General features: G+C 42.6%; 1 protein-coding gene across 7 annotated transcripts; it reads left to right on the top strand.

Moving 5' to 3' along the window:
- Positions 1-1,622: 1,622 nt before the first annotated feature.
- Positions 1,623-23,712, top strand: LOC116720552 (calmodulin-regulated spectrin-associated protein 3-like). Of its 7 annotated transcripts, none has more exons than XM_032563878.1 (19): positions 1,623-2,456; positions 7,123-7,400; positions 8,233-8,373; positions 9,332-9,418; positions 10,127-10,162; positions 11,957-12,004; positions 13,591-13,729; positions 14,476-14,615; positions 15,268-15,361; positions 15,454-15,505; positions 16,113-16,174; positions 16,255-16,288; positions 16,444-18,889; positions 19,774-19,895; positions 19,978-20,249; positions 20,340-20,436; positions 21,019-21,131; positions 22,372-22,490; positions 22,604-23,712. In XM_032563878.1, the coding sequence occupies exons 1-19, from the start codon at positions 2,321-2,323 to the stop codon at positions 22,937-22,939; spliced, it is 4,752 nt and encodes a 1,583-aa protein (XP_032419769.1). In that variant the 5' UTR covers positions 1,623-2,320; the 3' UTR covers positions 22,940-23,712. The 7 variants fall into 7 exon arrangements, with proteins under 7 accessions (XP_032419769.1, XP_032419773.1, XP_032419768.1 ...); XM_032563882.1 differs by having other exon boundaries at positions 1,624-2,456; positions 16,258-16,288; positions 16,546-18,889; positions 21,016-21,131; XM_032563877.1 differs by having other exon boundaries at positions 1,624-2,456; positions 16,258-16,288; positions 21,016-21,131.
- Positions 23,713-23,813: the final 101 nt, after the last annotated feature.

Here is a 23,813-nt window from a genome sequence, read left to right as displayed (position 1 = left end):
TGACATTGTAGAGTCACACTGAAGGCATCAAAACTATGAATAACACATGTGGAAATATGCACTAAACAAAAAAGTGTAAAACAACTGAAAATAGCCCTTATATTCTAGTTTCTTCAAAGTAGCAACCTTTTGCTGTGATTACTGCTTTGCACACACTCTGCATTTTCTTGATGAGCTTCAAGAGGTAGTCACCTGAAATGGTTTTCACTTCATAGGTGTGTCCTGTCAGGTTAATAAGTGGGATTTATTGCCTTATAAATAGTCATGAAAATAAAGAAAACCCATTGAATTAGAAAGGTGTGTCCAAACTTTTGGTCTGTACTGTATGTACTTGAACTGAAATCGAGAATGTTACAAGAAAAAAAAAAATCAAACAACCTTTTTGGATTTTACATAAAGGTACATGGAGTAAATATTCAAAGCTTGCGACAGAGTGAGACGACTTTCAATGTAAGACTCAATTTACCATCCAAACACAGGAATAGCCGCAGCGTTTGCTTAAACAAAGCAACTTGTTACAGAATGAAACCGACTCACCTCAGTCCGGTCGGCTTCGATCCTCCTGAGATCAGCCTTCACACCTGTCTGAGTCCGTTAATACGCGTATCATCGTCAAGAATCGATCAAAGATCCGCCCTCTCTGTATCTGATGGAAAGATCGACCACGAGACACCTTGACTTTATTTCCTTGATGGTTCCCGGCTCAGAGAAGAACCGAGAACAAACCGGTTCCTCCGCATTCTCCAGGGCTGACGCCGCTTTCTGCTCCAAAGACACGGAGAACAAGTTTGACCTCTAGATGGATGCGCGTCTTGCACATAAAGTCATGTGCGAAACTGCCAAACTGCACTGGAGAAATGTGCTTTGTTGGGATTTTATGGTACGGTGGAATGAAACTGAAATGTTGTCCAGCATTTTTATTTTTTTTACAAATAAAAACCTGAAAAGTGTGACATGCATTTGTGTTAAGGCCCCCTTTACTCTGATGCCAATAAATAATATCACGTTAAACCAGTTGCCTTCAAAAGTACCTGATTAGTGGGCAGAGCTTGTACTTACTTCTCACGATACATTCATCTGTTCGGTTCCACTTCGTCTTAGAGCCGAAAAAAAAGAGAGTACATTTCCACCAGAAACTTAATCAACACTGAAACAGTTGTTTTGTGTTAATGAAGTTCTGACCCATTTACAGCCACGTGCAGCATACAAAACCTCTCGGGAAAGAATCTCAGTATTTGTCTATAAACATATAAGGACGTTTTTGAGATTGAAAAGTTTAAAATTTGCTAGGAAAAAAACCCCTGAAATGTTTGGATTGATCTTTTTTTAGTTTTCAAACTCAGATCTTTTCCATGTACAATGGCCCTAATATGCCGTCGCGGTTCTGTAAAGGCTGGGTGAAGTTTGCTGGAGAACCTTAAACATCATCGTGGATAAAACGGGTCAGAGAAGAAGCTCGCTGTTTAAATGGGATATAATATCATGCTATGCTATTCGACGTTTTGAACATCTCACAGAGCACTGTTTAATCCTTCAGCAAAAAAAATAAAATAAAATCTTGAACTTTTTCACAATCTAATTCATGTGTTTTGAAAGGATCTCAAAAAGTAACAAAAAAGTAAGGCATATTTGAAAAGTGACACCAAAATGTTTCTTTTTTAAATTATTCTAAATGTAATAAAGATTCGAAAAGTGTGGCGTTCACCCTTTATAGTAAGTAATTTTAAAGATCTCATCTGATTATGAATCGATTAGAAATCGTAGTGAATCAGGACGATGCGTGTTTGATGAAAGGTGCCCTCTTGTGGAGAGATCGGGATACTGCTACGGGAATCTCCCCAAACGCAAATCTTCAAATTTGTCACCGAGGGCGTTTATGTTTCGCATTTATTAAGAAAAAAACACAGAAAGGATAAAAAGTGTCCGACTTGACGTCTATAGGTGTCAACGAAGCAAAAATAAAGGATTTGATGAAGATATTGAGCGCAGCTTGCTTTCTGTCAGAGATGTGACGTTTCGGGGGGGGGGGGGGGGGGGGGGGGGGGGTGTTTTCAATCATTCAATCATTTTCATTGATTGACGTGAATCGGTGTCTTTTCCACATGCAGTGATTATTAATAAATTCCAACCGTAAGTGACGTAGGCTATACCCGCAAATTTATTTAAAACATTTTTAGTTCTTAAGCTTCCTGTGTGTGTGAGCCCGTGTTTGCATCACAGGGTCCTCCTTCATCACTCCTCCTCCTCCTCCTCCTCCACCTCATCCTCCTCCTCATCATCCTGCTGCTGCTGCTGCTCCTTCTTCCTCCACATCGCAGCCATGGTGGACTCTCCCAGCGCCATGAAGAAAACCTTCACGGTGCCGGAGATCAAGCCGCTGGACAAGTACGACTTCGCCCGGGCCAGGATGTGCGCCAGCGTCCGGTGGCTGCTGTCCAAGTCGTACGGCTCTGCAGGTACAGGTTCCCCCCATCACCGGGGGGGCGCCTCTTGGGGTGGGGCGCTTTAATGACTGATCCCGCTATAAATGGAGCTCTGAGTTGTTGTTGTTGCTGCTGTTGTTGTTCTCCTGGGGGGGAAACCGTGAGCATCTTTCCGTTCTGCGTCCTCCTTAGTGAAGAAGCCCGGACGGACTGACGCTGCTCCAGCCGCCGCGGCCTACCGGCGTCCCCCTCCTCGCTCCCCCCCGTAGATGGGGCGCTGAACTGCTGCGAGGCTTTCATCCAAGTATTAGACGTGAAAATGAGGCTTATCAGGAGGAAATTCCCCCCCGTGGACCGTGACGCGTGAAGGAGCTGCACGGGCTGCAATGCAACAAAGCCCATTGTGAGACTATGAGAGTCCGTCCGTCCGTCCGTCAGGCCCGTGGAGCGTTTTTAATTTATTTCTACCGAGTCAGTCCGAACAGAAGATGCTTTATTTCTGCCTGTCTCCGTTAGGAACCGGGTTTCGTGCGCCGCACATGGCTGTAAATGGGTCACAGCTTCATAATTGTGTCAGTGTTACGCACGCACGCGTGGTTCCTGCGGGAGCGCGTGCTGGTTTACAGTGAAGGTGACACGGTGAGAAAACGGAGTATTTTTCTTTCTTTGTTTGTTTTTAAGGAAACATCTGCTACAAAAGTCAATTACCATAACGGAAATACAAAAACGTCCATGGAGACACATTTGCGAAATCAGCATTTCGCCTTCATTTGTTCTCCACAGATGCGCGCGCGCAGAGTGAACGCAGTCTGCTGCAGCCTCGTCTCATTCTGCCTTTCTGATGCCTGGGTGACGTTTTTCTTCCTATCGATCAGTAACGTGGCATCGATCCGTCATTCGTTTTCACTTTAGGCTAATTTATGATCCGTCCATCCACTGGTCTTACCTGGAATATCATCGAAAATCTTTTCATATTCTTCATTTATTCAAATTTAATTCACTCAATAAATATGAATAGTATAGCAAGTAAAAGAAATCATGAATGAACTTTTTATTAGCATAAAAAGAAAATTCAGAAGACTGTTACAAAATACACAACAAAACTGAAGCTAATTCAACACTAGCCCTTCATCATAATGACTTTTCAAATGCTCTTAAATGCAGAAACAGATTTAGTTTTTTTTTTTTTTTTTACCTCTCTAAGATTGTTCCATACACGGACACCTTTAATTGAAACACATCTTTCTGTCGTTTCTGAATCTAATGTTTTAGTTTAAGATATTAAACGGGCGGTGCTGATGACAAGTTTAATATCCCGATAAATTACGACATGAGTTTTTCATATCCCTCGATGTCGATAATTTTGTCGAAATCAATAACTGAAACGTTGCCAAATTTGGGGCATCCCCTTTTCCTGTTTTATCCACAATTTTCTCTTCACACGGTTACATTTTGTTTATTTTGAAGCAGTTATGAGTAAAGGTGACAAAATCTGAAGCTGCTGCTGCCCAGGTTACTCAATGGGTTGCTGCTAGGCAACCATAGAAAGAGTTAGTTGATACAGCCAACCTAGCTTAGCTCACTGGGGTCAATATTTCAGTAATCTAAAACTAATAGAAAACATTTAAGCAACCTACTTGCAAACTGTTTGCAGACTGTCTGATGTAAAATTCATGAGCAGTAAATATTGTGCTAGTTATCAGTATTGGACCAAAGAAAGTAAAGCCGTTGCAAGCCTTTAAAATTGTGATGCTTTTGATAGATCAGATAGACTCAAGAAATTGTAGCAGCAGCTGCGTGGGGGGGCCCAATAAAATCTTTTGTCAGGGGGTCCAAGATTCTTGGCAGTGCCCCTGATCATATCCTCAGCATGATGCTGCCACCACCACCAGGCCTTATAGTAAGGTTAGTAAGTTAATCCTTGATTGATTCAAACTCTCTGCTTGTCGTAGTGATCAAGTAGCATGTCTGACCATGAAAGCTCTTTTGGGTTCACTTGTGAAGGTAACAGATTTTTCTTGTCTTGGCCAGCATGACTTTATTTTGAAAAATCCCACTGCTGTTCCAGTTGTTCTTGGACTTTAATTACCCAATTTTCTTTCATCAGAGGGCGACAGATTAGTCGCTGGTATTTTGGGTTGATAAGCCTGAAATCTGCACATTATAGAGGCTAAATCTGAGGCTTGACCCAGCTGAGCTTTTCTCTTTCTGGCTTCGTCAGCTTGTGAATTAAAGACGTCCTTCGTTCATCATCGGCTGGTTGTGTCAGGGTCCAAACTCTGCTGCGTAACACGGTGATGTCACTGTATTTTACACTCTAGTAAGGAAAAACACACAAAAAAGGACCCGGCTTCTTCTCATGCAAAAACCATTACATTTCAACTGTAAAGGCTTTTATAGGAATCTTTTATTTGATGTAGATAATGGGACTGGAGGAGCTGGATTTGTGGTGCATAGAAGATAAATGCAGCTCCTTCATGTTCGGAGACCTGAGCGGTCTGGAGAAAAGATTGCGTAAATACTCGATCTTTCCTGGTAATCATGGGACCTTTTTCGCGTAATGACGAGATCTTATCTCATTTCCGAGATCCGTAACTCGTTTCTCTCTCCGTAATTATAGTTTCTTTGGCGAAATGCGATGCGCTTCAGCAGAAATGTGCGCTGATGGTGACATTAAAGCACTCCTTCATTTGTGGCCCTAAACATGAGAAAAGTAGACTTTCCCACAACATGGAATCTACAAACCAATCCCTGCTGAGAATGAAAACATGTTTGTTTTCCTACGTCTGTGTTTTTTGTGCAGTGCCTCAAAATGTAACTCATTTCTTGTTAGTGTTGTTTACATCATGGCCCGTGCTCTGCAGTCCCGTCTCACTGCCTCAGCCCTGGTCGGGACAAATGGCTGCACGGTTTCCATGGCGACCAAAGGCCCCTTTTTGCCCGTGGAGCAGCAGAAAGAGCAAGACAGCATCCCCCCACCCCCCGCCTCCGCTCAGCGGATCGTGTCACTCGGCTGTAAAGTCCTGCTGATGAAGGGCCGCGGTCAGAGGATGAGGGGAAGGCGGGGCTTACACGAGGAAACGCCACGCAAATCAGGAGAGATCAAATCACGTCTTGTCCTCGTTAGATGTCACGTTCTGACACAAAACAGCAGCTGCTTTGGAAGAGCTGCAGAGTCTTGAGATTTCGTTACCTTCCAGTTTTAAGGATCATCCAGAACAAGGAATGTGGGTCATGAAAAGATCCACTCACACTGCTCTGAGATGACTGCTCTCTCTGTCTGTCTGTCTTACCAGAGTTGAGCTGTTCATGCACATGATGACATTATCCTCTCCTGACTTTACCGTCACTGTCAGGAAAATCGCCTCTGGCTTTTTTCCAGAACTTACTCCGTTTTTTTAATCTTTCCTTCTCTTTTCTTTTCTCTCCTTCCACATCACCCAGCGCAGCAATGCTGCAGTTTCAAGTGCTCCAACCTGCAGCAGAGCCTCACCAGGGATTTCCTTATCAGAGAACAATGCAGAGCTGACCTTTTTTTTCCTTCTTCTTTTTACGTCTCATATCTGCAGAAAGGTCAAACATTTCCTCTATCTGCACCAAATTACTGGGCGTACAATCATAGATAAGTACCTTTATTCTAAATAGCTGTAATGAAGATTTTTATCATTTTTAGTGAACTCGTTCAAATTTTTATGCTATCTTTCATTTTTCAGGCACAAAGAGTATTGCTCTCCTTAGTAGACATGATGTCATCACTGTTCAGCTTCAGCCTTACTTATCGGTTAGCTAACAAGGACAAAACAGGAGGTCTCTTTATGTACTTGGCACATTTTAGAGTGAAATATAACATATATAAACTGACATAGATCTTAATACATCAACAAATCACCTCTTTTGTAGAAATGTATATTCAGAATGAGTTTCTGTTAGTTTACGTGTCCACAGTTCCTTCGCTATTATTGAGCCAATGATGATATTTCATTGCTTCTCTGTAGGAACCAGCAAATTAAATTTGTTTCACCTAAAACATGCTTTAACAATCCCCCGCCCAAAAAATTAGAAGACCTTCCATCATTTCCCGTCTCTAAAGGCGCTGTATGATAAACAGTCTGAATTTGCATCATACTTTTTAAAGTCATCGCGATCACTCAAATATTTCCTTGGACGTGTTTCACAAAGCCCAAACGTTCAGCCTATTCAAGAAAATATTCCTGTGTCGCATCAGCTGTCTTGTTTTTTGCCATTAACTAAAACAACTCAGTGAACCTCCTCTATAGTCTTTAATGCAAGTATTCATAGTTCTTGAACTTTTCCATATTTTGTCACTTTACAGCCACAGACATACATACTGTATATTTCAATGGAATTTTATGTGGAAAAACCAACAGAAAGTGGTGTAAAACTGTGAAGCGGAAAATAAATTATTTTTTACTTTTTTTAGTTTTTTACTAATAAAACAAAAACACCTTCCCCATTTTGCTGAGTTGCCTTCACATGTTGCCTGACCACTTGTGTGTAACCTAATCTCAGTACAAATACTGAAAAGTCCAAGGCTAATGAATACCTTTGCAAGCCCCTGTAGATGAGTTTCTTGATCATCTTCTGATTAAGGATCCTAAATCTGACTAGAAGTTTGGTCTATTTCAAAGTTGTGCGTCCAGACGGACTGTCTGACTCCAGGTTCTCTTTACTTTGCCAGAAAACGTCCCCGTGGAGCTCCGGGAGCCGCTGTACAGGGACCAGTACGAAGAAGAGCACCTGAAGCCGTCTGTCGCCAAGCTGCTCCTCTCCCCAGAGATCTACTGTCGAACTCAGGCCCTGCTGGCTCAGGGGCACAAGGGCCCCGCTCCGGCGCCGCAGGGGCCCCCGGCCGACAACTCGGCTCTGCTGCAGTTCCTCACCAAGAAAGGGTTCTGCCCGAAGGTGCAGGAGGCCGACGTCACCGAGGGGGACCTGAGCAAGAACCCCATCAACACGGTGAGTCTGAGTGTGCTAGGTTTCCAGAGAAGGGCAATGAAAAGAAGGAAGAGTTGAATATATATTTATATTTACGTAAGCATTTACTGTTATAACGTGAACTGTGTCAAAGCCAGCGTGTAACTTTGCATAATATACCAGGGATGCGCGATATATCGGCGCCAACATCGGTGTCGGCCGATATTAGTTATTTTTTAACATAGCGTTATTGGTCCGATCAATAAAGCTGCAATCAATATTTATTTCCACCATGTGTCCCTTTGTTTCCGGAGGGGAGTGAAGGAGGATGATCATGTGATGTTTGTTTGGTCGTGTGACGGTCCACGCATAGAATATCGGTAAATATCGGTTAGCAATACTAATATCGGATATTGATATTGCCGCAAATTTTTATATCGGTGCATCCTCACATTATGCTGCTATAGTACAAAGAAAACATATCTGCATTGCTTTCACAAATCAAAAGTGATCAACAAAATTTGACAAAATAACAAAAATAAACCTTCAATTGAAAGTGAAAATGATTTCTACAAAATAAGGGCATTTAATTCAAAACACGTAACATGAAATGAGTGACTGAATAAATATTCTCTCTTCTCCTAATCCACATCTAGTGAAGGGAATCACTTATGTAAAATATTTTTGTTTAATCATCATCCTGTAGAAATAAGTTTTCACTTTGACATTGAAGGGTTTCTTGGCATTAAAATGTTGTTGATCATCAGCGATTTGAAAAAACAATAAAAACCAAGAACATCGATCAGTTTGCTGCCAGTGTTGGATCCGTTTTCCCTCGGTACTGATCAGACTGTCGTGCGTCTGATCGATGCAGAAAGCGCATCTGGCCCTCATCGACTCGCTGATGTCACTGTCCGCCAAAGAGACGACCGAGCAGGTCAAGATGGCGGCCGAGGCGGAGCAGATCGGCGTTGGGGCGCCGTGGGAGAACGCTCTGCTGTTCTGGGTCAACCGGGTGAGGTTCCAGTACCGACCAGAGTTCTGGTTTCTGTCTGGTTTTGTAATTTAAACCTCAAAGTTTATATTGGTGATCACAATTTTAAGAGGATTTGTTTCAGTCAGTAAAGGGACAGTAGTTTTATATGAAGAAATGAAGAAGATACAATATCTCAGTCAAAGAAATATTTAAATTATTTTACTACAAAAAAAAAAAAAAAAAAGAAAATTGACAGTTTTCTGTTAGGCTTCATCAAATGTACTTTAAAAAAATAAACTTTTGGCACAGGTAAATGTTCATGACACTATAGAAGCCCATTTCTGTCATAAAAGAAAAAAATAAAAGTCAGACATCAAGTCATAATTCTGAGTTTTTACGTCGTAATTATGAGTTTTAGCATCATCATTATGAGTTTTAAAGTCATACTTACAGGAATAAAAGTCATAATTATGAAATTTAAAGTTATAATTTCAACTTTCAAAGTCATAATTATAGGTCAGAAAGTCACGATGTTTCTCAAAGAAGGCTTGCTCCAGTACCTCATAATTATGACTTTAACAGTTGCAATTATGACTTTGTATCTCACACTTACTACGTCATATCTCAAAATTATGACTTTGAATCTCATAGTTATGACTTTGAAAGTCAAAATTATGACTTTTTATCTCATAATTATGATGTTATATCTTATAATTTTGACTTTAAATCTCATAATTATGACTTTGAAAGTCAACATTATGAATTTATATCTCATACTTTAAAACGAGTTGATCATAAAAGCCCAGCTGGTAACAGGTGATGTGTGAGGAAGCCTGTAGTTGATTCCCTGATTGATTTTGCATGAATCCCTCATCCTCTGAAAGCACATGGTGACAGTGGAAAAGAATGTTGACAAATAGATGGATGGATTTAAGGAATGCTTTTCTTATTTCGGTAATAACTTTGTGTTTGTTTCTCATGTGTTTTGCACTTTCAGTTGAACCAGAAGTTAAGAGAAAGCACAGAGGAAGAGGAGCTTCCCAAGTCACAAACATGCACCGACCTGCAGCCTGTTCAAGAATCGGTAAAAAATAAAAAAAATAAACTCAATTTTTAAAAAGCATGTTCACGTAATACCTTCACTGGCCTTCATCTGCTAACCTCAACCATCACCAAACACTGTTCTAGCCACACTGTAGCTGCGTTTCCATTACAAATGTGTGCAAAACTTTGCAAATATTCTGCTAACGTCGAAAAAACACAAATTCGGAATTGTGGTGTTTCCATTAAGTAAGAAAACGCAAATAAAATCACAAATGAATAAGTTTCTTTAAGTGATAAATCGTTAAAAAAAAAAAACCCATAATGCGCCATCATTCTCCTGTCACTTCCTTTTGTCGTCTTCTTCACGGTTTGCGCCAACGGCAACATCCGGTTGTTGATCATGTGACTTAAGCGATTCGGGGGGGGCGGGAGGGAATGTTTCCATTGCAGTTTTGCGGAAAAAAACAAACACTTCACCCTAGCGCCAGAACTTATAAAGAAAACTTTTTATTTTTTTAATTGCCGTGTTTTTATTAAGCAAATTCGGTTTTGAAACATCATGCGGTCGATGGAAACGCAGCTTGTGTCGTCTAACGGCCAACACCGCGCCTAAAACCATAGCTAAAGATCCTTACTGTTGCTAATTGCTAACATTTAGCGACGTCGCAGCTTCTAACAGCGGCTTCGGCCTGCTTGTGTCTTTTCTCCTCCCGGTGGGGCCTCTCTGTCTTTCTTTGCTTCCCGGCAGTGTCAGTCCAACCGCTGGTACTGGAAACTAGTCCCCGTAAGTGTCCTCCTCCTCTCTTGTCCTGTTCGTGTCTCTAAAACTGTCTCTGTCTGCTGTGGCTGACCTTACTGTGCCTGCTGCAAATGTCGCACATATTTCTTATGTGTCCTCCTGGGAAACAGTTTTTTTTTTTATTGATTTATTTATTTTTTTGTGAAGGATCATTACAGTGAAAACATCCTCTGAGGAGTTAAAGGGAGCATTTGTTTGTGTTACGTGATTTGTAGGCGCTTCTTGTTACAAATGTTTCTGATGTTTCTGATGTCTACGTTCAATCATGGGATTAAGTGAGTGGAGGGAGAGAATGGGGGAGTTAGAAAGAGAAGATGGAGGTGAAATGCAAAAGTAGTCGTGCCCTCTGAACTCTTCCACATTTGTCACATTACAAACACAAACATCACTGTATTTTTTTTTTTTTTTTTTAGCGGTTTTATGTAATAGACCAACACAAATGGTTCATAATTGGAAGAAAATGCAAAAAAAAAAAAAAAAAAAAAATTCTCAAACATTTTTACAAGTGGAAATAAAAATAAATTCTAAAACACTTCATTGAACAACTTCTTAATTCAATACATTTACCAGCCCTGCACATTTAGAAAGTAACATTTTTGCACATTCAGAAAGATTTTTTTTGAAGACTTTTCCACAAATTCTTGACTGGATTTAGATCTGCATGTTTTTAGCCACTCTGGTTTAGCTCTGGGTGTGTGTGTGTGTGTGGGTGTGTGTGTGTGTTTAGGCTCGTTTTTCTCTCTAATGAGTTTTCTTTTAGCTTTGTCCTTTATTTAGTTCCACCCAGTTTTTCCCCCACATACAGTTTTGTATACAAGCCAAAAAGTCAGAGAATCTTCTTTGAGGTTGTTTACTAATGTTCTCTAGCAAACCTTCAGAGGATTGCAGTATTTGTAGCTAGATGAAATTACTAGAGGTGTGTGATGCTGCATATTTTGAGATAAATTAATACAGGACCAGTATCGCCAATACTGATACTTTTTACTGATGCCAATACTCTTTATTCAAGTATAATATGTCACGATACTTCTGCTCTTTATGTACTTTTGTGTTGTTGTTTGTTTTTTTGTTAAAATCTATCACAGAATTTGCACAGAGTTTATAGATGTCTTATACACACTTACTGTATATAAACAGAAACAATAAAACAAAACATATTTGTGTGCAACTTCTCCTGCATAAACAAAGTGCAAAAAATGATCATTTAAGAACAAATCAAAACAAAACTTTTTTTTTTCCTTTTGAGGTATAGAGTTGAAAAATGACTATGCTAAAAATAAAATAGAATTTCAAGAGGGACTCTGAAACTAAAGTATTGATCTTATGCTAGTATCAATCCGATACTGACACCGAACTTAAAACTTAAAACTATAAATCCGCCCACCTCTAAAAATTCCACACAGGTGAAATCTAGTTGCCAGTCAGGAGACATCAGAAGGCAGCTGGTTGTACTGGTTTTATTTGGGGGAATCAGACTAAAGTGGGTCGTACTGGTAGGTATCTTTTCAGATTTTTATTTGTCCAAAAAATTCAAAACCCTTGAATCATTTTGCCTCAGCTTTACAAATATATCCCACATCGTATTGGCCTCCATCACTGGCCAAATGTGATTATGATGTGACAAAATGTGTAAAAGCTCAAAAGGTCTGAATATTTCCACGTGGCCCAGTACCTCCCTCTCTTCTTCTCTCCTCCTCCGCCTTCAGGAGGTTTCCATAGTGACCGGCCCCCTTGTCATTTATGCCTGTTTCCCTCTCTCTGCCATCCCTCCCCATCCAGCATGCTATCGCTTTTTGTTTGAAGGAGTCGGGGAATAAGCCTCCTGTGGTAACGTATTACACCTCGCTCTTCTCTCACTCCCATCCGACTGACCCACCGATCCATCGCCACACCACTCACCTTCGACCCGACTGACTGACCTCTACGGTGGCCCTGAAGTGCAAACGACGTCAACGAACCACTAAACACGACTGCACATTTAAAAACACAACCAGATTTCCAAAAACACAACAACATTAACTAAGCACAAGTACAAATTAAGAAAACACAACGACATTAGAGAAACAGAAGAGACTGGACGACTCCACTTCTGTCTTTAGAACCACAAAATAATCTTTGTTTAGAAAGACGGGAAGTCAGTCACAGCGCTATGTTTTGGTAAAACTGCGAAAAAAAACAAAAACAAGGCTGAGCTTCATAGTATGTCCTTACTCAAAATATTCTTGGATAGCTGTGGCTACGTTAGCATTCATATTTTCAACAGACACGCTAAAGCCAGAACAACTACTGGTTCTGAAGCCAAAAGTAGTGTCATCCAATCAGCGATGTCTGAGGTTTCCTATTTTGCTCTACCATTTTGCTAATGTCGTTGTGTTTTGTAGTTTGTAATTGTGCTCAGCTAAATTTGTTATATTTTTGAGTAGGTCGTATCTTTAAATTTGTAGTTGTGTTTAGCAAACTGTTGAAGCGGTTTGCACTCCAGGGCCACCGTAGGATTTCGCACTAACAGCCGCTCCAACCCCGAGGTTGGACGATTGGGATCTAAATCATCTGCTTTCAGCACAGCTCACTCCCACTCATGTTTCTGTGTTAGAAAGCCGTGCTAAAGGAGGCAGATCGTCGATGTTTGATGATGGAACATCTTCAACCTCCTCCAACAATGCGGCAGAAGTTACAGTCAATGCACTCAAAGTCATGCAACATCTTTTTTTCCCCCCCCCCGTTTGTCTCACCTGGACAATAAACCATCTCAGCAGTAACATTCACGTCTTTTTAATTTAATCTCAAAGACTTTAAACTACCAGAAGTGGTCCAACTTTTCTGTTTTCGTTGCATGGACGCTGGATAACAAATTCTTGTTTTTCACGCACATTTTTCTAACCAAGGCTGTTTTCATGACCGTTTCTTTTCACGATTGAGCTTTGCCCGGCAGCCATTTGGTTGGTGTACGTGTGTGTATGTTTGTATTTATTAAATGCGGCTTGTGCTTTGTTTGTGTGGGATTTCCTTCTAACTGCAAATTGCCTGGCTTCGCAGTTCGAGTCATTGCTTTTGGTTCTCATGCGATGGAAGGCTGGTTGGCTGGTTCATGTCTACAGGGTTCCTACCTTCAATTCCTACACGGCCAACAGTTTAAGCTAAAGTATTCTTAACCCCGCACATTTTCAGAGTTCTCTGTTTTCCTGGAAATAACTTTAAACAAATTCCAAACTCTCCCAGACTGCATGGGAACCCTGTAGTTTATTTATTTCTTTTAAGCCTACTTCAAAGTTGCACTTGTGCTCAACACAACTGATTCCTGTCCTCTCTGAGTTCATCTTTCTTTATCCTTCCTTTGTCTCTGTTTGGGGAGCTCTTCCTTTTTTAACTCCCTGTCCAAACATCTTTTGCTGTTCTGTCTTGTTCTCCTCTAGATTCGCTATAGAAAGGACAAAGTGCAGTCCAAGCTGACTCCCACTTTCCCTTTGGTTTCTGCGGTCAAAGATCTGTCTAATGGCTGCGCCGTAGCTGCTGTTCTACATTACTACTGCCCCAGCCTGCTACCTCTAGAGGGTACTAACAAGAACATACACCGCAGTCAAAAATCAAAAATAAGAGACTCGATCATGGTTTCTTGCAGTAACATAATCTTACAAGGATTATATGAAAAGGAAAAAAATAACGTGTTGGAAAATCTGCTTCTTTTGGCCAAACATCAAACTAAGAAAGACAAGAAAACATACCGTTCAACTAAAGCTTATGTGTTTATATAAGTCAAGCATTGACAACAGAAAAATGCATATTGGCCAACATCTGATCATGTACACACCGCAAAAAGGCTAAATTATTTAAAGTACTATTGGTCTAAATTCTAATGCAAAGGTCTTTGTACACTTGAAATAAGACAAAATTAACTTATAAGTAACTTTCCAGCAAGATATAGAAACTTGTTTTAAGTCAATAATTCCTTAATGTTGTTGAAAATGGACTTGTTCTGCTGGTAGATTATTCCACTTATTACATGGATGAATTGTTATGTTACATCTGCAGGTGAAACTAGTAGTTTTTCATCAGTATTAAAGAATTATTTACTTAAAGCAAATTCCTATATCTAGCTGAAAAGTTACTTGTTATTTTTTGTCTTATTTCAAGTGTACCAGGGTATTTCCACTAGAAACCAGACAAAAAAATTACTCTGTAAGTTTTTGTTTTTGTCAAAGTAGTAATGGAAAGGTTTAAAACGTTTAGAAATTCAACAGAATCCATGAATCACCACCATAAAGCACACTTTCATGTGTTGCTGTCTGCTCTGGTTCCAGATGTTTGTCTGAAGGACACCATGTCTGTGGCCGACAGCGTCTACAACCTACAGCTGATCAAGGAGTTTTGTGAGAGCAACTTACAGAGCTGCTGCCCCCTGGCTGTGGAGGACCTGCTGTACGCGCCACCAGCTCTGCACGTAGGCATACAGATCTGTCACAGTGATGATGATATTGCTAGATATCAAATATAAAGCACCCTGCAAAGAGCTTGTGTCATCTGCGATTTCTAATTATTTTGTTGCTAAGCTAGCTCTCTTTTTGTTTCTATGCTAGTTTCTGAGCTAGCAAAGCCAGACTTTCCTTTAATCATTTAAAGAGGTATTGCTGAATTTTCTTCTGTTTCCAGATTTTGGACTTTGGGTGCCTTTCCGCTTATTCCTAGCAGCTGGCTATTTCTGTGTGGAATCTATTAATAAATGACAAAGTGGACAAGTGGAGGGCTAAGTAGACATCAAAGTATAAAGAAATGCTGGTCTAAAATTTTTGCACAGTGCTTTATAGATGAAAAAAGTGTAGATGTTCTCAAGTATATGTTTGTATGTACAAAAAGCCTCTTGGAGAACAACAGTCGGGTGGGATGTGGTCGACTTATTGCTTTTCAGACGCACCGGGATGGAGAAGGAAGGATCACTTAGCGACCGCTAGTTAGCAATCGACATGAGACCTTAGCAACGGATTTAATGGGAATGCTTTTTGTTGTGGTCTTTGGATAATGTCAATCAGCAATATTTATCATTTAGACTGACAGTATTGTAATAAATGGCAGTGTAACTATTTATTCCCCTGCAGCTGAATATGATGAGCTTCATCGCAGAGCTGCTGGACTGGTTTGAGGTGAAGAAGCCTGATTTTGTGAAGCCCATCCAAACCATTGACCTCACAGGTTAGTGCCTCCACCACGCTTCATTTGCTTTTATCATGGCTATGTGCGTGTTTCGGTAACACACACCCTGTATTTGCATGTGTATCTTCTAGATGTCTCAGGATTACTTGACTGTACAAGTCCTGTCATTGGGAACAGCAACAGGTACCAGCTTCCTGTTAGACACACTTGATGCATTTGATATTGGAAACCATTTCATTGCAAAAATCATTTGCAATTGATAAAAACATAGAAGCGATTGTTACTCTAAAATCGCGGAAAACTAGTAGATACAATTGTATTAGAAACGCACTTCTGCTGTCGTTTGGTGAGACGTCCATTGTGAAACCAGAAGCTGCAGTGAATGCTGTTTTACCTCAAATGAGGGAATAAAAAGTCAATGGGAGGTCCTTCGTCTTCTAATTCTCTCAAGGCATTTCAGGTGCGAACGTATAACCGAGGCTTTAGACTTCTCACGTTTTGACATCCATGGCTTTCATTTGCATAGACGGATTCTACAAGAACATTTGGAGCAACCTGAAAAGAGCGTTTCGTAGATTAAGGTTCAAATCTTAGGTGTGAGTGAAGTCTCCTTTGTGCTTAAAGGCAGTCAATGTAGAGGGATGATATTAAACTTTCTTTTCTGTTTCAGGTTATTTAAGAGATGTTTTTTTATGTTTGCTTGCTATGTGTAAATTTGTTAAACGTAAACACTCAGAAATGCTAAAACCGAAATAATGGAATGTCTCTAACTCTCTCATTTCTCTGGTAGTGGCTCTCCATCGTTCATCTTCAAACAGCCTTTTGTGCCCATCTCCTCCCCAGTGTCTCCAGGTATGATAATCTACATTTTGCATCCCAGCAACATTGTACACTTTCTTACACTTTCATTGATTGTGTTTAACAACCCTTAGCAGAAAACAAGAGCTGGACAAAGAAACAAATCAGGTAGGTAAAAACGAAAGCTTCTTTTTTTATTATTATTGTAAATGTGTCATATTCGTATTTTAATTTCTTTACTCTTCTTATGTTGGCTTTTGTGGTTTCTGCTTCTCAAACGCTCGTTGGCATCCATCTTTGTGTCGTCACCCACCACTCCGCAGTCGTCCTCTGTCAGCAGTGACTTTCAGCATCCCATTCGGCCTGGACAGTGATGTTGACATTGTCATGGGAAACCCAATAGATTCTGTCTTTCGCTCTGTCAGCACCGACAACCTCGCCACGGGCATCCCGGCTCTGAGCGCAGCGGCAGCAGGGATGACTCGCGTCCCCTTCAGCCCTCCGGAGGACTTGAGCCACCTGGTCAGCGCCTCTGCCCCATCACAGCGTTCCTCCTGGGTGCCCTATGCACAAACGGCGCCGTTGGGAGAGCTGCCGACCATCGAGGAGGCCCGGCAGGTGGTTCACATACCCGGTGGCAAAGATAGAAAGAAGGGAAGATCGACTGAGAAGAGTGGACGCGATGGGATTACAAGCCGGCCGGAGCCAAGGCTGTGTCCAGAGGGAGCTCCTGCAGGGTTCTTTCTGCACTCCGCTGAAGAGGACGGTCCCCTGCTCAGCAGCTCGGCTCCCTGTCGCTCTGGCGTCCAGCACCGACCGGTCAGAGGGGATGCTGGGAGTGCTGAACGACAAGGTCGGAGAGAGAGATCAAGAAAGCACTCTGATATGTCGCGTGACGATGACTCCGTCTTGAGAGATGGCAGCATTGACTCATCCGAAGCATCGGATGACGCTCCCAGAAACGCCCCCGGGAATATTCGGCCGTCTGCCGGCAGGGAGAGTCACAGCAACAGCAGCCCACGCATGACGAGCTTCGCCGAGCGCCGAGACAACAGACGGAGACACCCCGCCACTCCCGGGGAAGAGTTGACTTCCGCTCCGACCCCAACGACCCCAACCCCAGGCACGCCATACACTCCCTCCACACCAGTGTCCAGTCAGCAGGGGAGTCCGGGTCTCAGAGGGCCAGAGCCGGGCTCTGAAGCCTGGGAGCTGGGTGCCCGGCTTGAAGAGAAGCGCAAAAATATCGAGGCCCAAAAGAGACGCATCGAAGCTATTTTTGCAAGGCACAGGCAGAGACTTGGAAAAAATGCTTTCCTTCAGCTGAAAAGAGAGCAAGGCGAGGGGGGAGTGGAGGGCGCAGAGGAGGATGGCTTGACCCTGGAGGAGCGTCTGACTCGAATGGAGGAGCAACTGAAACAGGAGGAGGAGAAGGAGACGGAGAAAGACAAGCCGCCTGTTTCCAACCCTCCTCGTTTGGAGAAACAGGTCACCTTCTCTGTGGACAGTAAGAAAGCAGACGAGAAAGAAAAAGGAGCAGAGATGGGAGAAAAAAAAGGCACAGAGAAAGGAGGGGAAGGTGTCATTGTGGAATACAATGAGGTGGTGCAGAAGTTGAGTGAAGCCCTGCAGTCTCTCCAAAAGGACATGCAGAAACTTACGGAACAGCAGCAGCAGCTCATGAGCAGCCAAAGACCTAGGAATATGCCCAAAACCACCCCACGAAGTAGTTCCAAAACTCCTCCTCACACACCAACAAAGACACCACCAAGAACACCGACCAGGACTCCCTCCAGGAGCGCCACTAAGGCCTGGGTGATCCCTGCCGCTTCCAACACCCCACCTGCTTCCTCGCCATCCCGCCGCTCCCACCTTCCTTCCTCCTCCGCCTCTCCCAAAGCGGTCATCTCCAGCTCATGCCCAGCTCCTCGAACAAAGCTCCACTCCTCCTCCTCCTCTCCTCGCAGCCCCAAACACAGCACCCGTCCCCACCACAACCAGCCCCACCCACGGCCCTCTGAGCTCAAGTTTCCTCCGCTCAACCGCGTTTTGACGCCAACCCAGAACGTGGACACCATCCCGCACCTGCGCCGTGTCTCTCCCAGCAAGTGTCAAGTCCAGACATCGTCTTCCTTCCGCATCGGCGGACCTCGGACCCCTCAGGAGCCTCCTCAGCCCATTCAGCCGCCGCCGCTGCCTGACGAGAGCACCTCAGACACGGGCTCGAGTGAGACGCCCACCCAGTTCAGCCTGGAGCTGGAACAGGAGGACTCGGAGTCCGTCGGGGCCCTGCCGGTCTTGGCTCAGTTCAGACAAGAGAGGCCGAGGGCCGCCGGAGGCAGCAGCTCCGGCGCTCCTTCTGAGTGCTCGTTTGAGAGCGACACGTTGTCCCTTTCTGCTGCGTTCAGCGCAGGAGGTGAAGGAGAAAGAGACGACGGCCCTAGGCAGCCCTGCAGCCTGATTGGGGTGTCTCTGTCATCTGTTGGAGGGCCAGAAGGGGGCAGCGACGAACCGACTGATGAGGGCCAGGAGTTTTCCTCTGATTCCATGAGTGACCACACAGAATCTGCTGCCGAGGCTGCAAGAGGACCAGTTCCTCAACAGCAAGACGCAACAAACCCACTTAATCGAGCAGCAGAGCGCAGCGATGGGCCAGAAGCTCAAACAGAACCAGCAGGGGAGCACAGCGGATCCACCGAGGCAGCAGAACCAGGTGGGGAAAAGAAAGAAGAACATGGGACAAGAGGAGGAGTCGGGTTCTTCTTCAAGGTTAGTGTTTAAAAATGCTGCACAGCAACAAAATCACAGCAGTTCAGCATATCTGAAAGCTCAGGAACAAATGTAGTTTTCTAAAACTCTGCTTTCCAGTGTTTCCCTGGGTTCCTGTTTACTTGCTACATGTACAGAGTTTGATTAGATATTTTCCAAGCCTGAATAAGAACGGAAAAACAAAATGTAGAATTTGTAGTTCCCCATTTTATAAAGCCTGTGGTAGACCAACGCAGACTGATTCATAACTATAAAGTAGAAGGAAAATTAAACTTGACTTTCAACGTTTTATTTTACAAATAAAAGTCTGAAAAGATATTCTTAACTAAAATCCAGTGCAACCAACTAGTGGCTAATTTAATCTCAGTATAAAGAAAGCTATTTAATTCAATTCAGTTATTTTTATATAGCACCATTTCACAATAAGTGTCGCCTCGAGGCACTTAGCAAAAAAAGTCATTTCAGTTCAATCACACATGCATTCCAGTTGATCCTAATTATCAAAGAGTGCATTAAGCTCAATTAGTTATTAAAACTACAAAGTACTTCTCAGTGCAGACGGTTGTAAATGGCCTAATATAAGAGGACTGTTGTGATGATGTGCAGGAAAGAGCAGGAGCTTCTTAAAGAGACAGAGGCCCAGTTTCAAGGCGACAAATTTCAAAATCAAGTTTCTTTGAAGTCATGTTTGACATATATAACATTTTTATAATGACTGAAAGTAACTTAGTTACTTGATTGTAGTATAAAATGGCACTACGAGCCTAGAAAATACATTATACTGCCCCTTCAAGGTTCCTGGTTTTCTGTTAAAGTTTTTTGCATTTTGCCCGTTTTAGGACTTTACCAGTTATGTGGATGATGGCGCATTTGTGTGTTTGCAGGAGGATGTGCACAGTGAAGGGGAGATGGCTCAGCGGAGAGCTCTGCTGTTAGAAAGGCAACAGAAGAGAGCAGAGGAGCTGAAACGGAGGAGACAATGGCATGAGCAGGAGAGAGAAAACAGGTGGATCCTGTGCAGACCTATTATATAACGCTTAAAGTCAAGCTGCTAACGTAACATAAACCTTCCTCCTTCTGGTCCTCAGACCAGCATCCTCTGAAAGGAGAGCGGCGTCACCCTCCAACACCTCGCCGTCCCCCACCCCTCCTGCCACCCCCGCACGCCGCGGCGACTTCACACGAGGGGAGTACGAGCGGCGGCAGCAGCTGAGGATCATGGAGGACCTGGACAAAGTCCTGAAGCAGAAAACGGCCAACCACCCGGGTCGAACGGCCACGAAGAAACCCCGCTCACGGCCTCGCAGCATGACCCGGGAGGAAACCAAGCTGTCTCTGAGTCCAGCCAAAGGGGCTACTGGTAAAATAAGAAAGAAAGAAGAAGGAGGGGAAAAAACGAGGTAGCGGCGTGTGTCAGTTGTTAGAACTGACTGAACTTTTGTTTCCTCAGGTTCTCAGCTGACGAAGGTCTACTCACACTCCTCGCTAAACCTTGCAGCTACAGATGAGCCTGGAAACAACGGCGACTCCACGAAGAAAGCCCAGAGGTACGCCGCCGTGTTGGACAGTGCTTTACGCCTAAACCTCAAAATAAGACCCAATGTTCTAAAGTCTCTATTTCAAGCAAAAAAATAGAAATGTTGATTTTTCATCTTTCCTTTTTTTTTTACTCAAACTTTAGAAATTCTGTCTTGGAATTTTATTGGATAGGAAATTTGCATATCATTTCTGCCAACAGGGTCACAGACTATCACAACTTGAAAAATCTTGGCTAAGAATATCTCTGCAATTTACTGTATAAGATTATTCCAAAAGGAAGTGCATCAAAATTTATTTTGAACTTTTGAAAATGTTAAAAAGTTTCCAAGTTTTTTTCTAGAAAATCCCTGAATTTTTTGCTGTAAATTTTCTCCTTCTCTTTGTTCTATCAACAATGGTCCCAACACATCATTTCCAATAATGCTGCAAATACATCAGATTTAGCAAAATGCTACTTTCCATATTCAATGATGAGGGAACATTTGCCGCTGAGGCCCCCCGGCCCTCCCCGGGTCTCGTCCCTCCAGATGAACCGGGTCGTGTAATGAGACGAAGGCTCAGCGTTCTGCTGTTTGTCTTCTCTCCAGCAGCCGTGTTGGTTCACCTTCGCCATGTGTGACGCCAAGCAGACCCATCAATCAGAACGGAGACAGAGACTGGGAGTCTGGTTCCAATGGGACCTCGCCTGCCCCAGAATACACAGGTACAGCGCTAAACGGTGCAGACATGCATTCAGTGTTGTAAGAAATATTAGCGCCACGTCAGAGTCTCCTGCTGAATAACTAACAAATCAAGTCTGGTAAATGTGAGTCGCTTTCCTTCCGAGGGAACAAGTCCTGTCGTTTCTATTGGTCGGTTCTGTTGTTGATCAAGTCAGACATAATATCACCTGAAGATGTTGATAAAGTCGTCTACTTTTCCCACCTGAACGTAAATCTATAAAATAATAAACTGGCGTGACATCAGTTGTTGAGGCTAGCAGTAAAGTACAAACAAAATACTCCTACTGATAAGAATAAAAAGGAAAAACTGAAGATAGATCACAGAATTCTTTTAAGACATTAACATTTTAAATGAAGGTAATAGTAATAGTCATATTTAAGAATTTATCATCATTTAAGGATAGTTGTTAACCAGACATTCACTTACAAGTGTGATTAAAGCTTCATCTTCATGAGCCATGTGCAGACCTGGCTGAACTGATAAGTGATGGAAAGGGCAATATTATATTCTCCAGCCACACAATGCAATTTTACAGCACATTCAAGAGCTGGAGTACGTTAGCTTCAGTTGTTAAAAAAATGCTATCAAATGTAACTTAAATGAAATTTTACTCTGTAGTTTAACACCTTAAAATTAGTCCTCTGTCACTTTAAAATCTCCTGCCCTTTCTGAAACTCCGCCTTCAAGAAGTCATCACAATGTTTTTACCAGCGTTGCTCCGAGGAGTCGTTCGTATACTGAGCTCAGCAGACGTTCCACCCGGTGTTCGCTAATTGCTGCTGGCTAGTCTGAAGGAGCTGAGTGGGGGAGTTGAGGAGGAGTGGTGCGCTGTGAGGCGGAGCTAGGTCCGCCCAGGCGTTTTGGACGACTGAATGGTTGCCGTGGGAGATTAAAGGATTTCTCAAACATGCATGAAAGAATCAAATTAACAGTCCAGTTATGGTTTTGATGACGAAATAACATCATTACATGATGCAGACCTCAAGAAAAGTTGATTTTACACAACACTGCCCGTTTAAAAATAACAAACACAATTGCAAGTTTGTCTAAACTAAATGTTTTCAGGCTCTGCACTCACTGAGTGATGACAATAAGATTCTGAACACCAGTGAAATGTGAGGCGGGGGTCTTAGTGAGCGAAGAAGAAAGTAAAAGGTGGAAACGGCGCATGTTTGAATGCCGTCATTTTCAGTTTTCAGTCACAGCTTTCTGTTTTTCAGGTCCAAAACTCTTTAAAGAGCCAAGCCTCAAGTCCAATAAGTTCATTATTCACAACGCTTTGTCGCGCTGCTGCCTGGCCGGAAAGGTGAACGAGTCACAAAAAAACAAGATAGTCGAGGTGGGGGTTTCATTTCTTCTTTCTGTTTTTCTTTTAATTTACAGAAACTCTTCTGATTGCGCGTAAAAAACCGGAATAAAAATGTTCATTTCTTCACTTTGCTCCTCCTCCAGGAAATGGAGAAGAGCTCCGCCAACCACTTCCTCATTCTCTTCCGCGACTCCAGCTGTCAGTTCAGGGGCGTTTACACCATGAACCCCGACACCCAGGAGCTGGTGCGGCTGGCGGGCGTGGGGCCGCGCTCCGTCAGCTCCGGCCAGGTGGAGTCCATCTTCAAATACAGCTCCGACAGGAAGCAGTTCAGCTCCATCCCGTCGAAAACCATGGGGATGAGCGTCGACGCCTTCACCATCCCCAGCCAGCTGTGGCAGGGCGGCGGCGGCAGCGGAGCGGGAGGCGGCGGCAGCAGGAGGGCTAGCGTCACTAAGAAGGTGGCCGTCTCCAAGTGAGGACGACTGTGCTTAGGTTATTTCAGTGAAAAAGGATAAACAGCAAAGTTATTTATGTGAACACAGATGGATCCTCGTGTGTTAGATTTTTTTTTTTTTTTTTAAGTACAAGAAAAATATACTTCTATTCCCTTTACATCTTTAAAAATGTCCACTGTGCAAATATAGCAGAACAGAAGCGTATTCTAAAAGAGGACATGGGGCATTTCTTTTAAAAAAGGTTGCTGATTTACTCAATGTAATTGTTTGAAGTTCAAACTTGAGCTTTTTTGTTGAAAGAAAAACGAACACTTTTTATTTGCACATAAAAAAAAACAATTTTTAGATAGTTTCTGTTTCTCTTGGCCTCAAAAAATGCCTTGCAAGACAGATCGACTGACTGAACTTTTGATTTTTTATTTATTTTTTTACTTTGACGTTCACTCTCCCAGTACCTGTTGCCATGTGGATGAAAGCACATTAAATAGCCATAAACAAGAGATGCAGAGATGAAGTTGGAGGACCTCGTTCGGATGTTATTTATTTCTGGCAGTTTTTGTAACTGCAGCATGAATGATTCTTTACTCTATGTGGTGAAATGATATCACAATGTAAGCTTGTGACTTAATGAAGCTGACCATGTGTGTGCATTAGATGCTGATTTTAAAAACATGTTTTTGTACAGTAAACTTTCAGCATAATACCGAATGATGTGTGAGAGGAACCCGGACTGTCGCGCTCTCAGGTGGAGATGAGTGCTGATAGCCGACCAATAAATACAAACTTGGATCCGAGTGGATTACTTCATTCTTTTTTTCTTATTTCAGAAATGTGAGGCATTTTTGAACACTATAATAAATCTCAAAAAGGAGAAACCAAAACTGAGTCTGAGGAG

The sequence above is a fragment of the Xiphophorus hellerii genome, chromosome 5 (assembly GCF_003331165.1).
Source record: "Xiphophorus hellerii strain 12219 chromosome 5, Xiphophorus_hellerii-4.1, whole genome shotgun sequence".
Lineage (NCBI taxonomy): Eukaryota > Metazoa > Chordata > Actinopteri > Cyprinodontiformes > Poeciliidae > Xiphophorus > Xiphophorus hellerii.
The sequence above is the reverse complement of the archived record's forward strand: the minus strand, read 5'-3'. Positions and strand labels throughout refer to the sequence as shown.